Here is a 14,176-nt window from a genome sequence, read left to right on the forward strand (position 1 = left end):
CTAAGCCATGGTTTGGGTTAGTACTATATGTGAATTGGGCCAATATAAAGAATAATATAAAATAAAACAGAATAAAATCATATGTTATAAAAACTGCAACACTAAACCTAAACTCTGGCTGGTATAAACATCATCAGATTCCAAAGGCCGGGACAAATAAATATATTTCCACCTGTTGTCTAAACATAGCTAATGTGGAGTTCCATAAATAGGGTGCCACCAGTGAGAATACCCTGTCTCTTGTAACCATCTTGCCTGCCATACTGGCCAATGGAACTACAAGCAGGGACTCTCTGGCAGATCTTAAGACTCGGAGTGGCAGGTATCAAGAAAGGAATTCTGTCTAGGCCCCAGATCATTTAGGACTTTATAGACTAATATCAACACCTCGAATTCGGCCTGGTAGCTTACCAGCTATACAGTCTGTAATTCAACCCATTGGGTTGAATTAAAAGTAATTTACTCTTTAACTAAATCCCTGCGAAGTGTTATTACTTTGCTTCTAGTATATTACAGACCTGGATTTGAATCACAGCCTCCAAGTGCTTCAGTTGAGGACTAAGGCCCTTATACTTTGCAATAAGATTCTTTCCTGTCAGCCCTTAACAATCAAGTCTCAGCGTAACATTTATAGTGAAATGAAACAAGGGTGTTCATAGAGTTCTCCTTTCTGTTGAAGATGTCAGGAAGCTCTGAAATGAATGGCCCTAAGGGACAGCTGGATTACTAGCCACTTAATAAAGCTAAACGAATGAATATTGTCTTTCCTGTCCACTCCTTCATTGCCCTCATAAGTAGGCTTGAAGTAAAGTAATGAATCAAGGAGACATCTATGTTTCACCCTAGCAAAGCGGTTTCTTGCTCTGTGTGTGAACTCTGTGTCCTTCAACTGAGTCCTTTTTTGAAGATCTGCCCAAAAGGGATGCAGAGGCCCAGAGACAAATAGCATTCTGCCAGTTGTACACAGCTGGGAGATAAGCTGTACTGTTAAAGACAGATTCAGTATGCAGCCAGCTATTTGTATATATAGTGAGGAAATAGGTACCGTACCTATTAAGAAGGTACAGCTAGAGAATGTGATTTAGCTAGTTGTAAGGCTGGGCCTGCTGTGAACCCTTCCAATTTCCCTTCATTATTGGCAGGAGAGTGAAGGCTCTTGTTAGCCTGAGAGCTGGATGTCCACTTTAACAAGCAGTGTGGATATAAGTGACCTTCTGCTGCAAAAATGTACAATTGTCAGGAAAGAATTACCTGCCCTACCTGATGTCACTGACTGCGATGGGCTAGTATGAGAATTTCATATTGCAGCCAGTACCCTTCTGCCCTAAAAAAAAAAAAGAAAAAGAAAAAAGTCCCAAATCTATTTTCTTCCCACCAAATAGTCTGATTGGATTTGGCCTCTTTTTGGTGTGGCACCTGCCTGTGCATCCCTAACGAGTCATTTTGCTGCTAACAAGCTAATTGCTGGCATAATTATTTATTGAGGTGGTGTCGGTGTAGCATGGCAGGCGGGCGGCAGGCACTCTTCCACAGCCCAGGAATGCAGCTGTATTTGTCGCTTCCCAGAGAGTTTGTTGAGACAAAGCAGAGAAGAGCAAACACCATAAACATTTATGCTCTTGCATATTCAGCAGCAGATGAGGTTGAGGAAGCTGCAAATTGGAGTGGGGAGAGCAGTGCGGAACAAAGATTGCATTGGCTGTGAGGTGCTGCCCGCGCTTAAATACCTTCATTGGTTATGCTCCAGTCCTCCTGGAAGTGGAACTTTTTGTTAAATCCTTAGCTGCCACTGAGCTATACTTCTAAGAGCTGAAGAAATTAAAATATAATGCACAGGCCTCTTAGGGCAGAGGTCATGTGACTGAGGTTAAAGGTCCATGGAATGATGGAGGTATCATATGTTCTTATATGTTCCTATTCAAAAGTGTATTATCTCTGTTATTAATTAGTACCTGCGCATGGCTAAATGTTCAGATCTCATGGTGCTCATGGACTGAATATCCCCCCCCCTTGAGATTAATACATTCTTATCCTGGGACAGATTTTTTTCTCCCAAGTTCTTGTTAGGCTGCATATTTCACATTAAGGTGTGATATTGTATTAAACTAAATAGAACAGTTGAATACTATTCCTACATTTTAATGTATGCTTTTAGGACTATATTGAATACCATTCTGGGTTTTAAATAATTTCAAGTTGCTTTCTAAATGTGGCAAATTTAGAGCTGCATATTTTAAAATTGACTAGTGTGCGTAAATAAGCAATTGGTCAGGGTCTTCTTCCTCCCCCACTGCAACTAGGAAAGGTGGCATTCCAGTCTGCAAGTAAAATGGTCCCCTTCTGTCAACTTTGTGAATTATTTCTTAGGCCTAATTACTACTATTTATTATTTGCTGCTTTCTCATCAGAAACCTCTGTTAAAATGAGCTATGGGATTCAAGAACAGCTGAGCTAGCAAAAGGAATTGCAGCTGTGAATTGGTTTGTTGGGCCAGAGCAGGCTCTGCCAGCTTTCCTGCTTTCTTTTAAATTCCTTTCCCCAACACCCTGCTTATCGAAGTGCAGAGGGTCAGGGGTTAGGTGTTATTGCCTGCAATGGTGTAGGCCTATGAGTCATTGCTGCAGTTCTGTGGATGCTTGCTGAGGCCCTTTCAACTGCACAACTTGAGAGGAATTGTTCTGTGCTAGGCACTACAAACAAAAAACGCCAGAGGTTTGGGTTTGAAAGACTGCAAATAGCTGGATGGTTAAAAAGGCACCCTGACTGGATACAAATAGGATGTGAAAATAAATTGTTCATCTTCACAAAGTATTTATTATTGCCCCCAATCTGTTTGTATTACCACCATTTTCTGTTTGCTTCTCTCAGTGCTGTCAACCTACAAAGGCTCAAAAACCATGATTCTGTTACAAAACTGAGAGGGATTTATAGTTGTGAGATTTAACATATACACAAGTGACCTTCTATTTATTTTGATTTTGTGCCACTTGGGAATATCACAGTAAGGTTTTTAGAATGTTTCTGTTCAGCAGCAAGGAGCCATGTGCTTGTTTTTTATGATGACTTTTTAGGAATGCTCTAAAGATTTGATTATGAAGCTTATGAAATATAAGCTTTTAAGGAAACCTTGAATGTTGAACAAGAATGATGAGTCCCCGTCCCCCCCATTTATAGCTACTCTTACATGTGCTGTTCTGAGCCCAACTATACATGGCTGACACAAAGTCTGAAGGGTGCGAAGGTGGGTCTCCTATGTTCTATTTGGCTTCATGCAAGGGTTTACACAAACAGGCAGTCACACAGGCTTCAGTAAGGAGCATCTATTTGAAAGCTATGTGTCAGGCTTAAACTATCTGGAAAATTTCTGTCAGAAATAGAACTCTGCTTCTGTTGCCTCTCACATCCTAGCTAGATGGTACTTTTAGTATATAGTAACTCAGAGTTGGTGTGAAAAATAAGCAGTGTAGGATGTGGGGAATTCCTTGGGAAATTCCATACTGATGTTGAATTTCTAGGCCCATATCTAGATTTCACCTAAAATTAAGCAGTCAGAAACCTATGCATATCATGCATAAGTCCCACTGAAAGTGTGCATTATGTTGCAACCAGTAGACCCTGGAGGCCATCTTGTGCCCAGAGGCTGGCTTTTAGGAACCAGCATATGCTGATTATATCATTGGTGGGCACAGTACCTTGAGGACTATGCAGACTGTGACCTATATGGTAGCGTTTCCCAACCTGTGGGTGGTGATCCTGAAGTGAGTCATGAGGCTTGCACGAGTGTGTTGCGGGCTTTATACCCAAAGTAAACCCCAAACCATTATTGCCTGCAATCCTTAACTACTCGCTATCCATATATAATTTTAATAATTATTTCTCAAGCAAATTAATTCATCACCCTCAAGATGTATTTTTAGGAGATGTCGTAGGTGTGATAATAATTAAGGATCTGATTTCATTGCTAAAAAACAAAACATTCCCCCCTTTAAAAAACCAAAACACTTCCACTCCAGTCTGCAAATATAAATGCCTGTGGATACAACACCCTGTTTGCAGAAAACCTATGTAATTCTGAGTGTATCTGGTCCCTTTCTTTTAGCAGTGCTCTCTCTGCTTGGCTTGGAAGTTGTCTGTTCTGGGTGTGCAGAGAACAACCCATTCAGAGACAAAGGTGACTAGAAACTGTAGCTCTTTCATTACCATACTACTCTATTCTGCTGGAATTAGCAGAGGCTAGGACTTTTGGTGTGCAGCACATGGCCATTGTCTCATTGAAGACCTTGTGGGTATTTCAGCTCACACATTACTGGTCAACGGGTTTTAGTACTTCAGTTATTCCTCTCTTCGGTCTTCCTCTCTGTTTTCTCTGCATCCCCCAGACCCTGAAATTCATGGCCATATCCTGCTGGACTAGAGGTTGTCATGGCAACAGCTCTCTTCATGGTGAGGTGGAGATAGGAACAGATTTCACGGTTCAAGAACTTTCCCCATTCCTGACCCATCCCTCCCTCTTTCCTTGTGGTGTTTTCTCCACATCTTCCTATCATCCTCTCTTAGTACTAAGCTGCTAGGCCTGCCTCAGAAGCTGAAAGGAGCATATACAGTGTGTGTTACGGTAGACATTTTGCCATCCTTCCTGCCTTCTCCCTTTGCTATGATCTGTGACAGACTCAGGCATGGTCATCTCATGGGATGTTTGCCAGGAGGATCTCATTCAAAGTAAGAACAGTAGCTAAATGTTGATGCGGGAAAAGGCTGAAGGTGAAAGAAGACTACTGCAGATCCTAATCAATTGCAACCTCTGCATGGTTTCCCTTTTTTCTTCATGTATTGAAATGTTGGTAAACCTCAGCTCTGGAGGCAGGTGCTAGCATGGCAGACAAGGGTGCAAAGTACACCTTAGGCAATGGCAGAACAACCTTGCCTATCATGTTTGTCTCTTGGTCAGGAAGTAGTGAGTTTAGATTTCTTGGCCCATTCATGCCTTTTTTTCTCAGCTGAAGTAGCTGTGAAAGTGGTTGCTTCAGGCTGATGTCAGGATGATGAGGGCTGTGGGGAGACTAGGATTCGAGTTTACGCTGGCTACCAACGAGTTGTTTTGGAGAGAACAATACAAAGTTATTATTAGTCTAAACTCCTACAGAGTTAGAATCAGTTTCCTAGAAACAAGGCCACATCTCTTTTTTGACGTGTCAGAATTGATGCCGAAGTAACCCAAATTTTGTGCCTAGAAAAACTGATTCTGTGACCTACATTAATTTGTGCAGATTCAAGTATATGTGCATCTTTAACACATAAATAATTCTTCTTCCGTTAGCTATGCCATAGGGGCACAGAGTTCTTTAGGGCACTGGAGCCCCATCTCCTGACCACTGAAAATCCTGTTCTACCTCCCTCTCCAGTGACTTGGATTCACTAGATATTGCCTATATTAACAGCCTAAAAGGGCTAGAAACATAATGGAAGTTGAGGTTCTTAGCACATTGGATTCTAAATCTAGTATCAGTTTCTGCCTTTCAGTGATGTAGTGGTAGACTACACATAGCCTTGATTATTGTATGCAGCTCACATGAAGAAGTGGAGTGTACCTCCAAACTCATCTATCTATCCATCTATCATCTAATCATTCTTCTTCTTCTTCTTCTTCTTCTTCTTCTTCTTCTTCTTCTTCTTCTGCTTCTTCTGCTTCTTCTGCTTCTTCTGCTTCTTCTTCTGCTTCTTCTTCTGCTTCTGCTTCTGCTTCTGCTTCTTCTGCTTCTGCTTCTTCTGCTTCTGCTTCTTCTGCTTCTTCTGCTTCTTCTGCTGCTGCTTCTTCTGCTTCTGCTGCTTCTTCTGCTGCTGCTTCTTCTGCTTCTGCTGCTGCTGCTTCTTCTGCTTCTACTGCTTCTGCTGCTTCTGCTTCTGCTGCTTCTGCTTCTGCTGCTTCTGCTTCTTCTGCTTCTTCTGCTTCTGCTTCTTCTGCTTCTTCTGCTTCTTCTGCTTCTTCTGCTTCTTCTGCTTCTGCTTCTGCTTCTTCTGCTTCTGCTTCTTCTGCTTCTGCTTCTTCTGCTTCTGCTTCTTCTGCTTCTGCTTCTTCTGCTTCTTCTGCTTCTGCTTCTTCTGCTTCTTCTGCTTCTGCTTCTGCTTCTGCTTCTGCTTCTTCTGCTTCTGCTTCTCCTTCTTCTGCTTCTCCTTCTTCTGCTTCTCCTTCTTCTGCTTCTCCTTCTTCTGCTTCTCCTTCTTCTGCTTCTTCTTCTTCTGCTTCTCCTTCTTCTGCTTCTCCTTCTTCTGCTTCTTCTTCTTCTGCTTCTCCTTCTTCTGCTTCTCCTTCTGCTTCTGCTTCTCCTTCTCCTTCTGCTTCTCCTTCTCCTTCTGCTTCTCCTCCTTCTGCTTCTCCTCCTCCTTCTCCTCCTCCTCCTTCTGCTTCTCCTCCTCCTTCTCCTCCTCCTCCTTCTCCTCCTCCTTCTCCTCCTTCTGCTTCTCCTCCTCCTCCTCCTCCATAATAATAATAATAATAATATATCCTGCCCTTCCTCCCAGTATATTTTATATATACAGTGCTTATTTACTTCTCAAGAATACTGACATGAACCTGTTGGATCAGACTAAGGGTTGGACAATCTGGTTCTGTATCCTGCTTCCCACAGTGGCCAATCATATGGGAAGCTTACTGGTAGAATATGAAGGCCATGGCTCCTCTCCTGCTGTTGCTACCCAGCAACTGGTCTTCAGTGATATATGCTGCCTCTCTGAACATGGAGACTGCATACAACCATCATCATCACCTCTAGTACCTGGTGATAGCCCTGTTGTCCATGAATTTTTCTGTCCCTTTAATAAGCCATCTAAACCAGACTTTCTCAATCTTTGGGTCCCCAGATGTTGTTAGACTACAACTCCCATCAGCCCCAGCCAGCATGGCCAATGGTCAGGAATGATGGGAATTGTAGTCCAGCAATATCTGGGGACCCAAAGGTTGGAAAAGGCTGATCTAAACTATTCCCCTCACTGTTTCTTGTCACAGTGAGTCCCATAAATTAAATAAGGGTTGTGTGAAGAAGTATTTTATTTGCCTGTCCTGAATCTATTACCAATCAGTTTTGTTGGGACACTGAGTTCTAGGAGGGAGAACTTCTCTCTATCCACTTTCTTCACATCATGCATCTACTATATATTTTGGAAAGTTGTTTGTTTTGCTAGCTATGCATTTTGCTAGCTATGTACCTCTTAAAATATTGTAATCAAATTGTGCATGATGGTTCCTGAGATCAAAGAGCAGGTTTTTGTCTGTGTTTGGATACAGTTGGACTCCATTTTGAATCAAGATGGTGGACTGAACCTTTAAAAACTGCAGTAATTCTAACCACTGATTTCAAAACTGCACTGATTTTTTGGTTTCTTAGAATTCCCAAGCAATTCTGGGTACGAGGCAGCTAGTAATTTTATAAATCTCTATCATATCCATCCTTATGGTTTTTCAAAACTAAAAACAGCCCAGTGTATTGATGCCTTCAGATGCTTTCCATTGAAACTTTTCTGCCAAGTGTCTTTATTTTGCCATTGTCACAAACCTAGGCTGATCCAAAGGAATTCTTTCTTCTCCCTAGGAGTGGAGTTGGGATGGGGGGATGAGTTAAAGTGCATAGGTCAAAAATGATGGCTAACTGAGCCTCAGTCAGGGTTCATCTAATACTACCGATCTCTTCTAGATAAGTTGCAATTTCTGTTGTTCTGCTCTTAGCATAGGATTGCACGACAAGGTAAAGGAAAGTTTAAATAGCTAGCCAATTCATGATATTTTTTGCCTGTTTATTTGTGGGACTTTATCTCAAAAGATGAAAAGCTGAAGGCAGCTTTCAATGTTGTTTAAAAAAATAACTAAAAATAGCAATCCAATAGTATGACAAGTAACAGCAAAGCAAAAATATAACAGGGAAATATATTTTTCAGGGCAGGGAGTTCAATAATCTGGGTGCTGCACAGAGAAGGTCCTTTTCCTTGTTCTCATCAACCACACCTCAGTTGGAGGTGGGACACTCAGAACAGTCTCCCAAGCTGAGCAAATTGGAAGGGCGGGGCCAAATAGGAGGAGCTGGTCCTTAAGGTGTCCCAGCCCCGAGCTGTTTAGGGGTTGAAAGCACCTTGAATTGCACTTCCCAGTCTAGATATTGAATCACTTGTATCTCTGGGTGCAGAAGGGAGTTTCAGTTGAACTGGTGCTTGTTCTGCAAATGTTATTTAATTAACAAGGTTGTTGTCTGATGCTGGCAGAGCAAACACGGCTCAAAGACCACTGCAGTTCTACCATGCTGATCTTTGTGATGATTGCTGCTAGTCCACATTGACTAGCAGGATCAGGTTGGGTGCCACTCTTGCTCATTGTGTTATCTTTCTGTTTGTTCAACGTGAACATATGAACCGTGTACGTGGGGGAGCTGTCTGAGTGGATTGAAAAAAGTAGAAAATGCTGCTTTCAGAATGGAGACCAAAAATTATCAGAAAGAAAGCAATGATATTAGCTCCCCCCACCCTTACAACCATTTTGGATAGTTACTTCCCCCAAGTTTTTTAGAATCCAGATATGCAAAATATATAGGCCATGACATGCTTGTAATTTTTCACTAGTGTGAAAGGTATGGGCAGACATGCTTTACTGGCTTCCTATCTATTTTGGAGATGGCATGCTAAAAATGCACTCCCTGAAGCTAATCTGTAGACCATTCCCTGTCTCTTCCCTCCCTCCCTCTCTCTCTGCCCCCACTCTTTAACAATTCTCAGCTGTTCTATGATTGGGATCCACTTCATCCCCTGTTGAATTGTGTCTGTCTCTGGGGCAGAATGTAGAAGTTGTTTAACATCTGTGCAGACACAAGGCCCAGCAGCTTAGGACAGGATGTGGGCAACATGGTATCCATTTGAAACTGTAGTGAGGAATGTATATGGGCAGATTTTGTAGTTTGCATGTGTGTTTCTGCATCTTGCAAGCACATTCCTCTTGCAGCCGGCGAGATAGAACATTCCCTATTTAGGAGTGACCTGGGGGTAGAATTGGAAAGCACACAGGTGCGAAATTATATAGTACCATTCCCCTTGGGCCCTGTAGCACAGATGCTAAGAGCTGTACAATGAATCCTTGAGACTGTGATAAAAGCTGACAAGAAAAATTCCTCAAGTGGTGCTAGTTAAACATGTGCATGGAGGCCTAGACTCTGTTAGGCCAGCTGCTAGTCACTGTATCTTGGCCCCTTTGAAAGGAGAGGCAACGTCTTAGTAATGCTTTAGCCCCTTTATAACACTTTTTTGTTTTCTGTGTGGTTTCAAAGTAAGTTTAGGTATCAGGCAGCTTTCATGAGGCAGGGAGAGGTGGCTAGGCCCTTTCTGTCTATCATGATGCTTAGAACGATCTCTTTCTGTGGACATTCAATCCTCTTAAACTATCTCCCTTGTGTTGTGTTTGTTATAAGCCATTACAGCAGGGGCCTCTCTGTTTTATCTTTTGTACGGGGTGTAGTGAACTTTATAGCATAAATAATGCAATAATAATAATAAAAATAATAATTGATAATGATAGGAAGAACATAGACCTCTTTTGCTTAAAAGTGCCAGCAGAGGTCTTGTATCTAAAGCTGACCTGATAGCCAAAGCGGATCTATATCTCATGCTACCTGGAGACTAATTAGATAAGAGATTTGCTGCAACACAAGCTAATATTATCAAACACAGTTTATTAAAACAAGAACAAGCTGTGTGACCACACACTCACACTGTGTTCTTAGGAGTGGTTTGTACAGGGTAGGACGTATGGACTCTTAGGATTGTGAGCTCTGTGGGGTGGTGGAAACTGTGGACAATGTTATTTGGGATTGTATTAGGTATGTGGAAGATAGGGAGTCTCTCCTACAAAAGCTTAGTGTTTGGGGGATTAGAAACCTGAATGTGGGTTTTGCACTTCAAGATAAAAGTCTGTGGGGCTTGGTACTTGAGGTTATTTGGCAGTTTGTTAAAGACACTAAGCTTTATGAAAGATTGTGACTGAGTTGTTACACGAGATTGACAGTAGGTGGCAATAATAGGGCCTTATCTTGGCCTTGATTCTCCATTAAACACCACCACCAGCAGCAGCAGCAGCAGCAGCAGCAGAATACTATACACTCCCTCTTCACCCCTTCCTTCCTTCCAAACCAGTTTCCTGTGACCTCTGAAGTGGGAAACTGGTTTAAGAGCTCTCTCCGGACCAGGATCTGATTGGTTCTGTTTTCTGTAGTTGACAGAGTAGGAAGTTTGGTAGGTACAGTATGTACTTCAGCCCTGGTCAGTTTGCTGCTTTGTCCAGCAATTTACAGGCTCAACTAGAAGAGGAATATTCATGTAGCTGTAAGCAGTTAAACAGGATACAGGAACATAAAGGTTGCTATGACAACTGACCGGTCATTAGGTCATTTGATTGAGTCAAAAGTTGGGATAGGAGTGAGTTTGAAAGCGTAGGTGCCTATTTCTCACAGATATGGAAGAAACATTATATGGCACTTGTAAAAGTGCAAATTCTGCAAATGGAAGCAGTTGAGTAGGCACATATGGGGCAAGGTGATCTCTTAAGCTGATCCCAAGCTGTTAATTGGAAAGCTTGGAAGCAAAAAAACTTTTCCAAAGCTGGGTATGCAAAGGAAAAAGCGAGGAAGTAGTAGGCCTCAAGCTGTTGTATATTTGCCCTATATAGGCCTAGAGTCCCCGGAAAACTGGTGACCTACTGTGTAGTGTAATTTTCTGAACCCACTCCTGAAAGGAAGATTGCTTATACGTTGCATTTGAAACAGGTACACATTACAACATACCTGTACAAAGAGTATATGTTGTACTCAGCAATCTGTATAGTAGATATGCTTGTATTTTTCCATGTATGTACACCACAAAGACTTGCTGCAGCGAGACAAGGCCAGTTGTAGCACTGTTTAACGTGTTTCTACAGTTTATATGCAGTTAAAAACAAACAATGTTGCTACCTTGTTATGGGACAGAAGCCAGTACATGCTAAGTGTTCACATGTACTCGCCTCTGCTATGATGTGTGAAGTCTCTTTAGTTGCTGCACCTCAGCAGCTATTTTTCAAAATTCTAGGTATTGATTTTACAGTTTAAAAAAAAAAGAGAGAGAAAGATATAGGAACTTGAGAAATCCTAGCTTCTTGATTTTGGTTTCGTTCCTTTCCTTCGATCATTTCCACATTTGGCAAGTACCGCAGCTCCCTCCCCCCCCTTCTTTGAAAGTAGACTTTGGATGGTGAAATGGCAGAAATGTATGAATTTTGATTATCTGTATATCATATTCTGGTATATATATTTGTGTACTTATGGGTTTTTTTTAAAGAACAGAGATGAAATGATAGGTAGCATGCAGCACTTGGGACAAGACTGAGAGTCATGGGAAGGGTTAGGAAGTTTTGAGGAGGATCCTCTCACTCTTATCTGTCTTACATGTGCTTGCTGGTTCCTAAAGAAGCCATCAGCATCTGCACTAGAAATCTAGGCTTTTGTATTTATATCTTGCAGATTTTAACACCATTTTCTCATTTGCAGCCATTTATACGGTGTGCTGAAATGTTGTCCAATAGCTAACCTCTCTCTTCCCTTTGTTGCCTACAGCCCCTGCAAATTGATGACAATTTCTGTGGTCAGGATTTTAACCAGCCATTGGGTGGAACAGTCACCATTGAAGGTGTGCCACTCTTTGTGGACAAGGAAGATGGCATGACATCAGTGGCTGCTTATGACTACCGTGGCCACACCGTGGTCTTTGCTGGCACACGAAGGGGCAAGATAAAAAAGGTAGGAGACCATGGAGATCTTGCTGTGAGGTTTTGTAGGGTTCTGTTGCTTGGACCTTAAGTGGGCAAAATGTCCTGTGCCTCAGTCGTGGTTAAAGTTGGAGGTGAGACCAATGGAATGGAAGGGGCATATATTTCCATGCAGTTTCTTCATAACATTTGAAGCTGTTTCTGTATGGAAGGATTTGACCATGAACAACTGTTACTTGCTTTTCTATAGTATCCCTTCCATCTGTTCTTTCAGCAGAAGTATTACCCTCTACATAATCTCATAGGGCAGCAATATTTTAAAAATACAAGCCAATATTACATTGCAAGGGCCTCTTTCTGCGCAATGTATGTTTCTGCTAAAACCAGATTGCTTTTTTTTCATGTCTTAAGAGCTATTCAGCAAGTCTTGTAGGAAAAATAGAAAATAGCAGACTCAGCTGGTCTGTTTTTAAGATTTGCAGAGAGCAGGCTTCCTTCTCTTTAGAGAACCTTAGTCTGCTATAGAGGTTTCTTTGGCCATCAATTCTGCTCTACCTGCCTTTGCTATGAAGTTGTTTTGCTACCTCCTTGTTAGTATCTGATATCGTCACATGCATTTGGCTGTGTTATACTAAGCAGACCCAGTGGGGCGGAAATTCCCGAGGACTATGGCTCTGCTCTTTTAGCAAGAACCAAAGAGCTCTGATAACTGTGCATGAACAAAAATGTGTCTTGGAGATTACAGAATAACCCTGATTTAAAACATATGTGGGCCAAAGTCCACAAAGTGGAGGAAACTCATCCTTTCCCAGCAACACAAAGGGTTCTTGTTGTTGGTAATTAGCAAATAACTGTATGCCTTTCCTCAATATCTCCACAGGGCATGGATTTCCTATTATCATAACATCATTCCTATAATTACAGCTGGATATTCCCTGTATAAACACAGCCGGCAATAACTGCATCTTCAACCAGGCAAAATTGTATTTAGGGCCTTAGCAGAATTTTGCAGGAAGCACCCAACCAAGTAGGGGGCTACCCTTCAGGAAGACATGCAGATACTGTGGTCTGAACTAAGGAATGCCATGAATTTTGAGTTGCTTTTGCCTTTGATCTTTTCCCCCCTCCTAGACTAAGCTTCTAATTTTCAAAGATTACAAGTATTTTCTAGTACAAAAGTCAGTGTAGTTCCTTGCAAATGTGAATGCAGAGAGGAAGGCATGCAGTGGCTTAGTGTATATGAATTGGATGTGTTAGTCTCTTGGGAAGAACAGGATCCTTGTATAAACTGAGCATATAATAAAAGCAACTGTGCATTTGTGGGAATCAGCATTTGCCTATCCAACTTGGCAGGAAAGTTCACACATTTTGCAGCAGCAAAAGACCCAAGTTTGCCATGGATGCACTTGATAGCCAATCCTGTGTCCCTGATGATGTATGACACATGTTTGCAAACATGTTTTTAACCGATTCATACTTTATTATATGTGTATCTTAACATGTAATGTTTCAAGTGTGTGTTGTGGCCCTTAGATTGTGTCTTGGAAGCCTAGTTCTGGAAACGGTTGCTGGTCAGCATGCTCATTATAGGCATGGAACAAGAGCTGCACTTTATTGATGAAGGTTTGATACTCTCATTGCACTATAAAAATATATGTTGACAACTGTAACTTTCAACAAAATGTTGCAATGAGGAATGCTCCTGTTCATTCGGTCATGCCTTCTTTTAGGATATTCCTATATGCCCCTCCCCCCTCAAAGTTAACTGGTATTCCATGGCTACTGAGCATCTCAGCATGCTGAGTCCTCATTACGCTGATTTTGTGCCTTTTCTCTGTTAGGGTTTCCCTCCAGCAGATTATTTTGTATTTCTACAAACTTTGGGCTTTCCCCCAAGCAGCCCTCTGATATCTTTCTGTTGTGCATGGGTAGTACTGTTTGGCAACATAATCATCAACTCTCATATCTGACCATCAGAGATGGAAGGAATGATTATTCACCATTCTGTGGCTCAAGGGGGCATTAGGGACATCATTTCCATTTTACAAAAGAAGAAACTGAGGCAGTCACTTGCAGAAATCACCCTTGGCCACAAACATAGTCAGAAAGGCAACTTGGTGTTTATGTCCTGCCTGAACCTGCTGGAGTCAGACATGGTGTGCTTTTCTTTAGTGGATTTAATGGAAAGTTTCAGTTCAGAGGGCTTCATGAATCAGCTTACAGATTACACAGGATTCAGCTTCATTACTAGGAAAAACTAAGCATGACTACACTGCACTAAGACATTGCAGCAACACCTCCTTACCGACCTTAAGTAAGGATGGGCAGGTACCCTACTTGTGTGAACTGAGTGTCACTGCGGAGAGCATGTGTGCAGACAAGTGCTCCTCCTCAGAGAGACAGTGA

General features: G+C 41.9%; 1 protein-coding gene across 14 annotated transcripts in view; it reads left to right on the forward strand.

Moving 5' to 3' along the window:
• The window catches only part of PLXNA1 (plexin A1), a 460,921-nt gene that overhangs the window by 82,859 nt on the left and 363,886 nt on the right, over positions 1-14,176 (forward strand). For all 14 annotated transcript variants that reach the window (XM_061618384.1, XM_061618391.1, XM_061618386.1 and 11 more), the window contains exon 3: positions 11,619-11,801. In XM_061618384.1, coding sequence (XP_061474368.1) covers positions 11,619-11,801 — 183 coding nt within the window. The remainder of the gene's footprint in view (positions 1-11,618; positions 11,802-14,176) is intronic.

Source organism: Rhineura floridana, chromosome 3, assembly GCF_030035675.1.
Source record: "Rhineura floridana isolate rRhiFlo1 chromosome 3, rRhiFlo1.hap2, whole genome shotgun sequence".
NCBI lineage: Eukaryota > Metazoa > Chordata > Lepidosauria > Squamata > Rhineuridae > Rhineura > Rhineura floridana.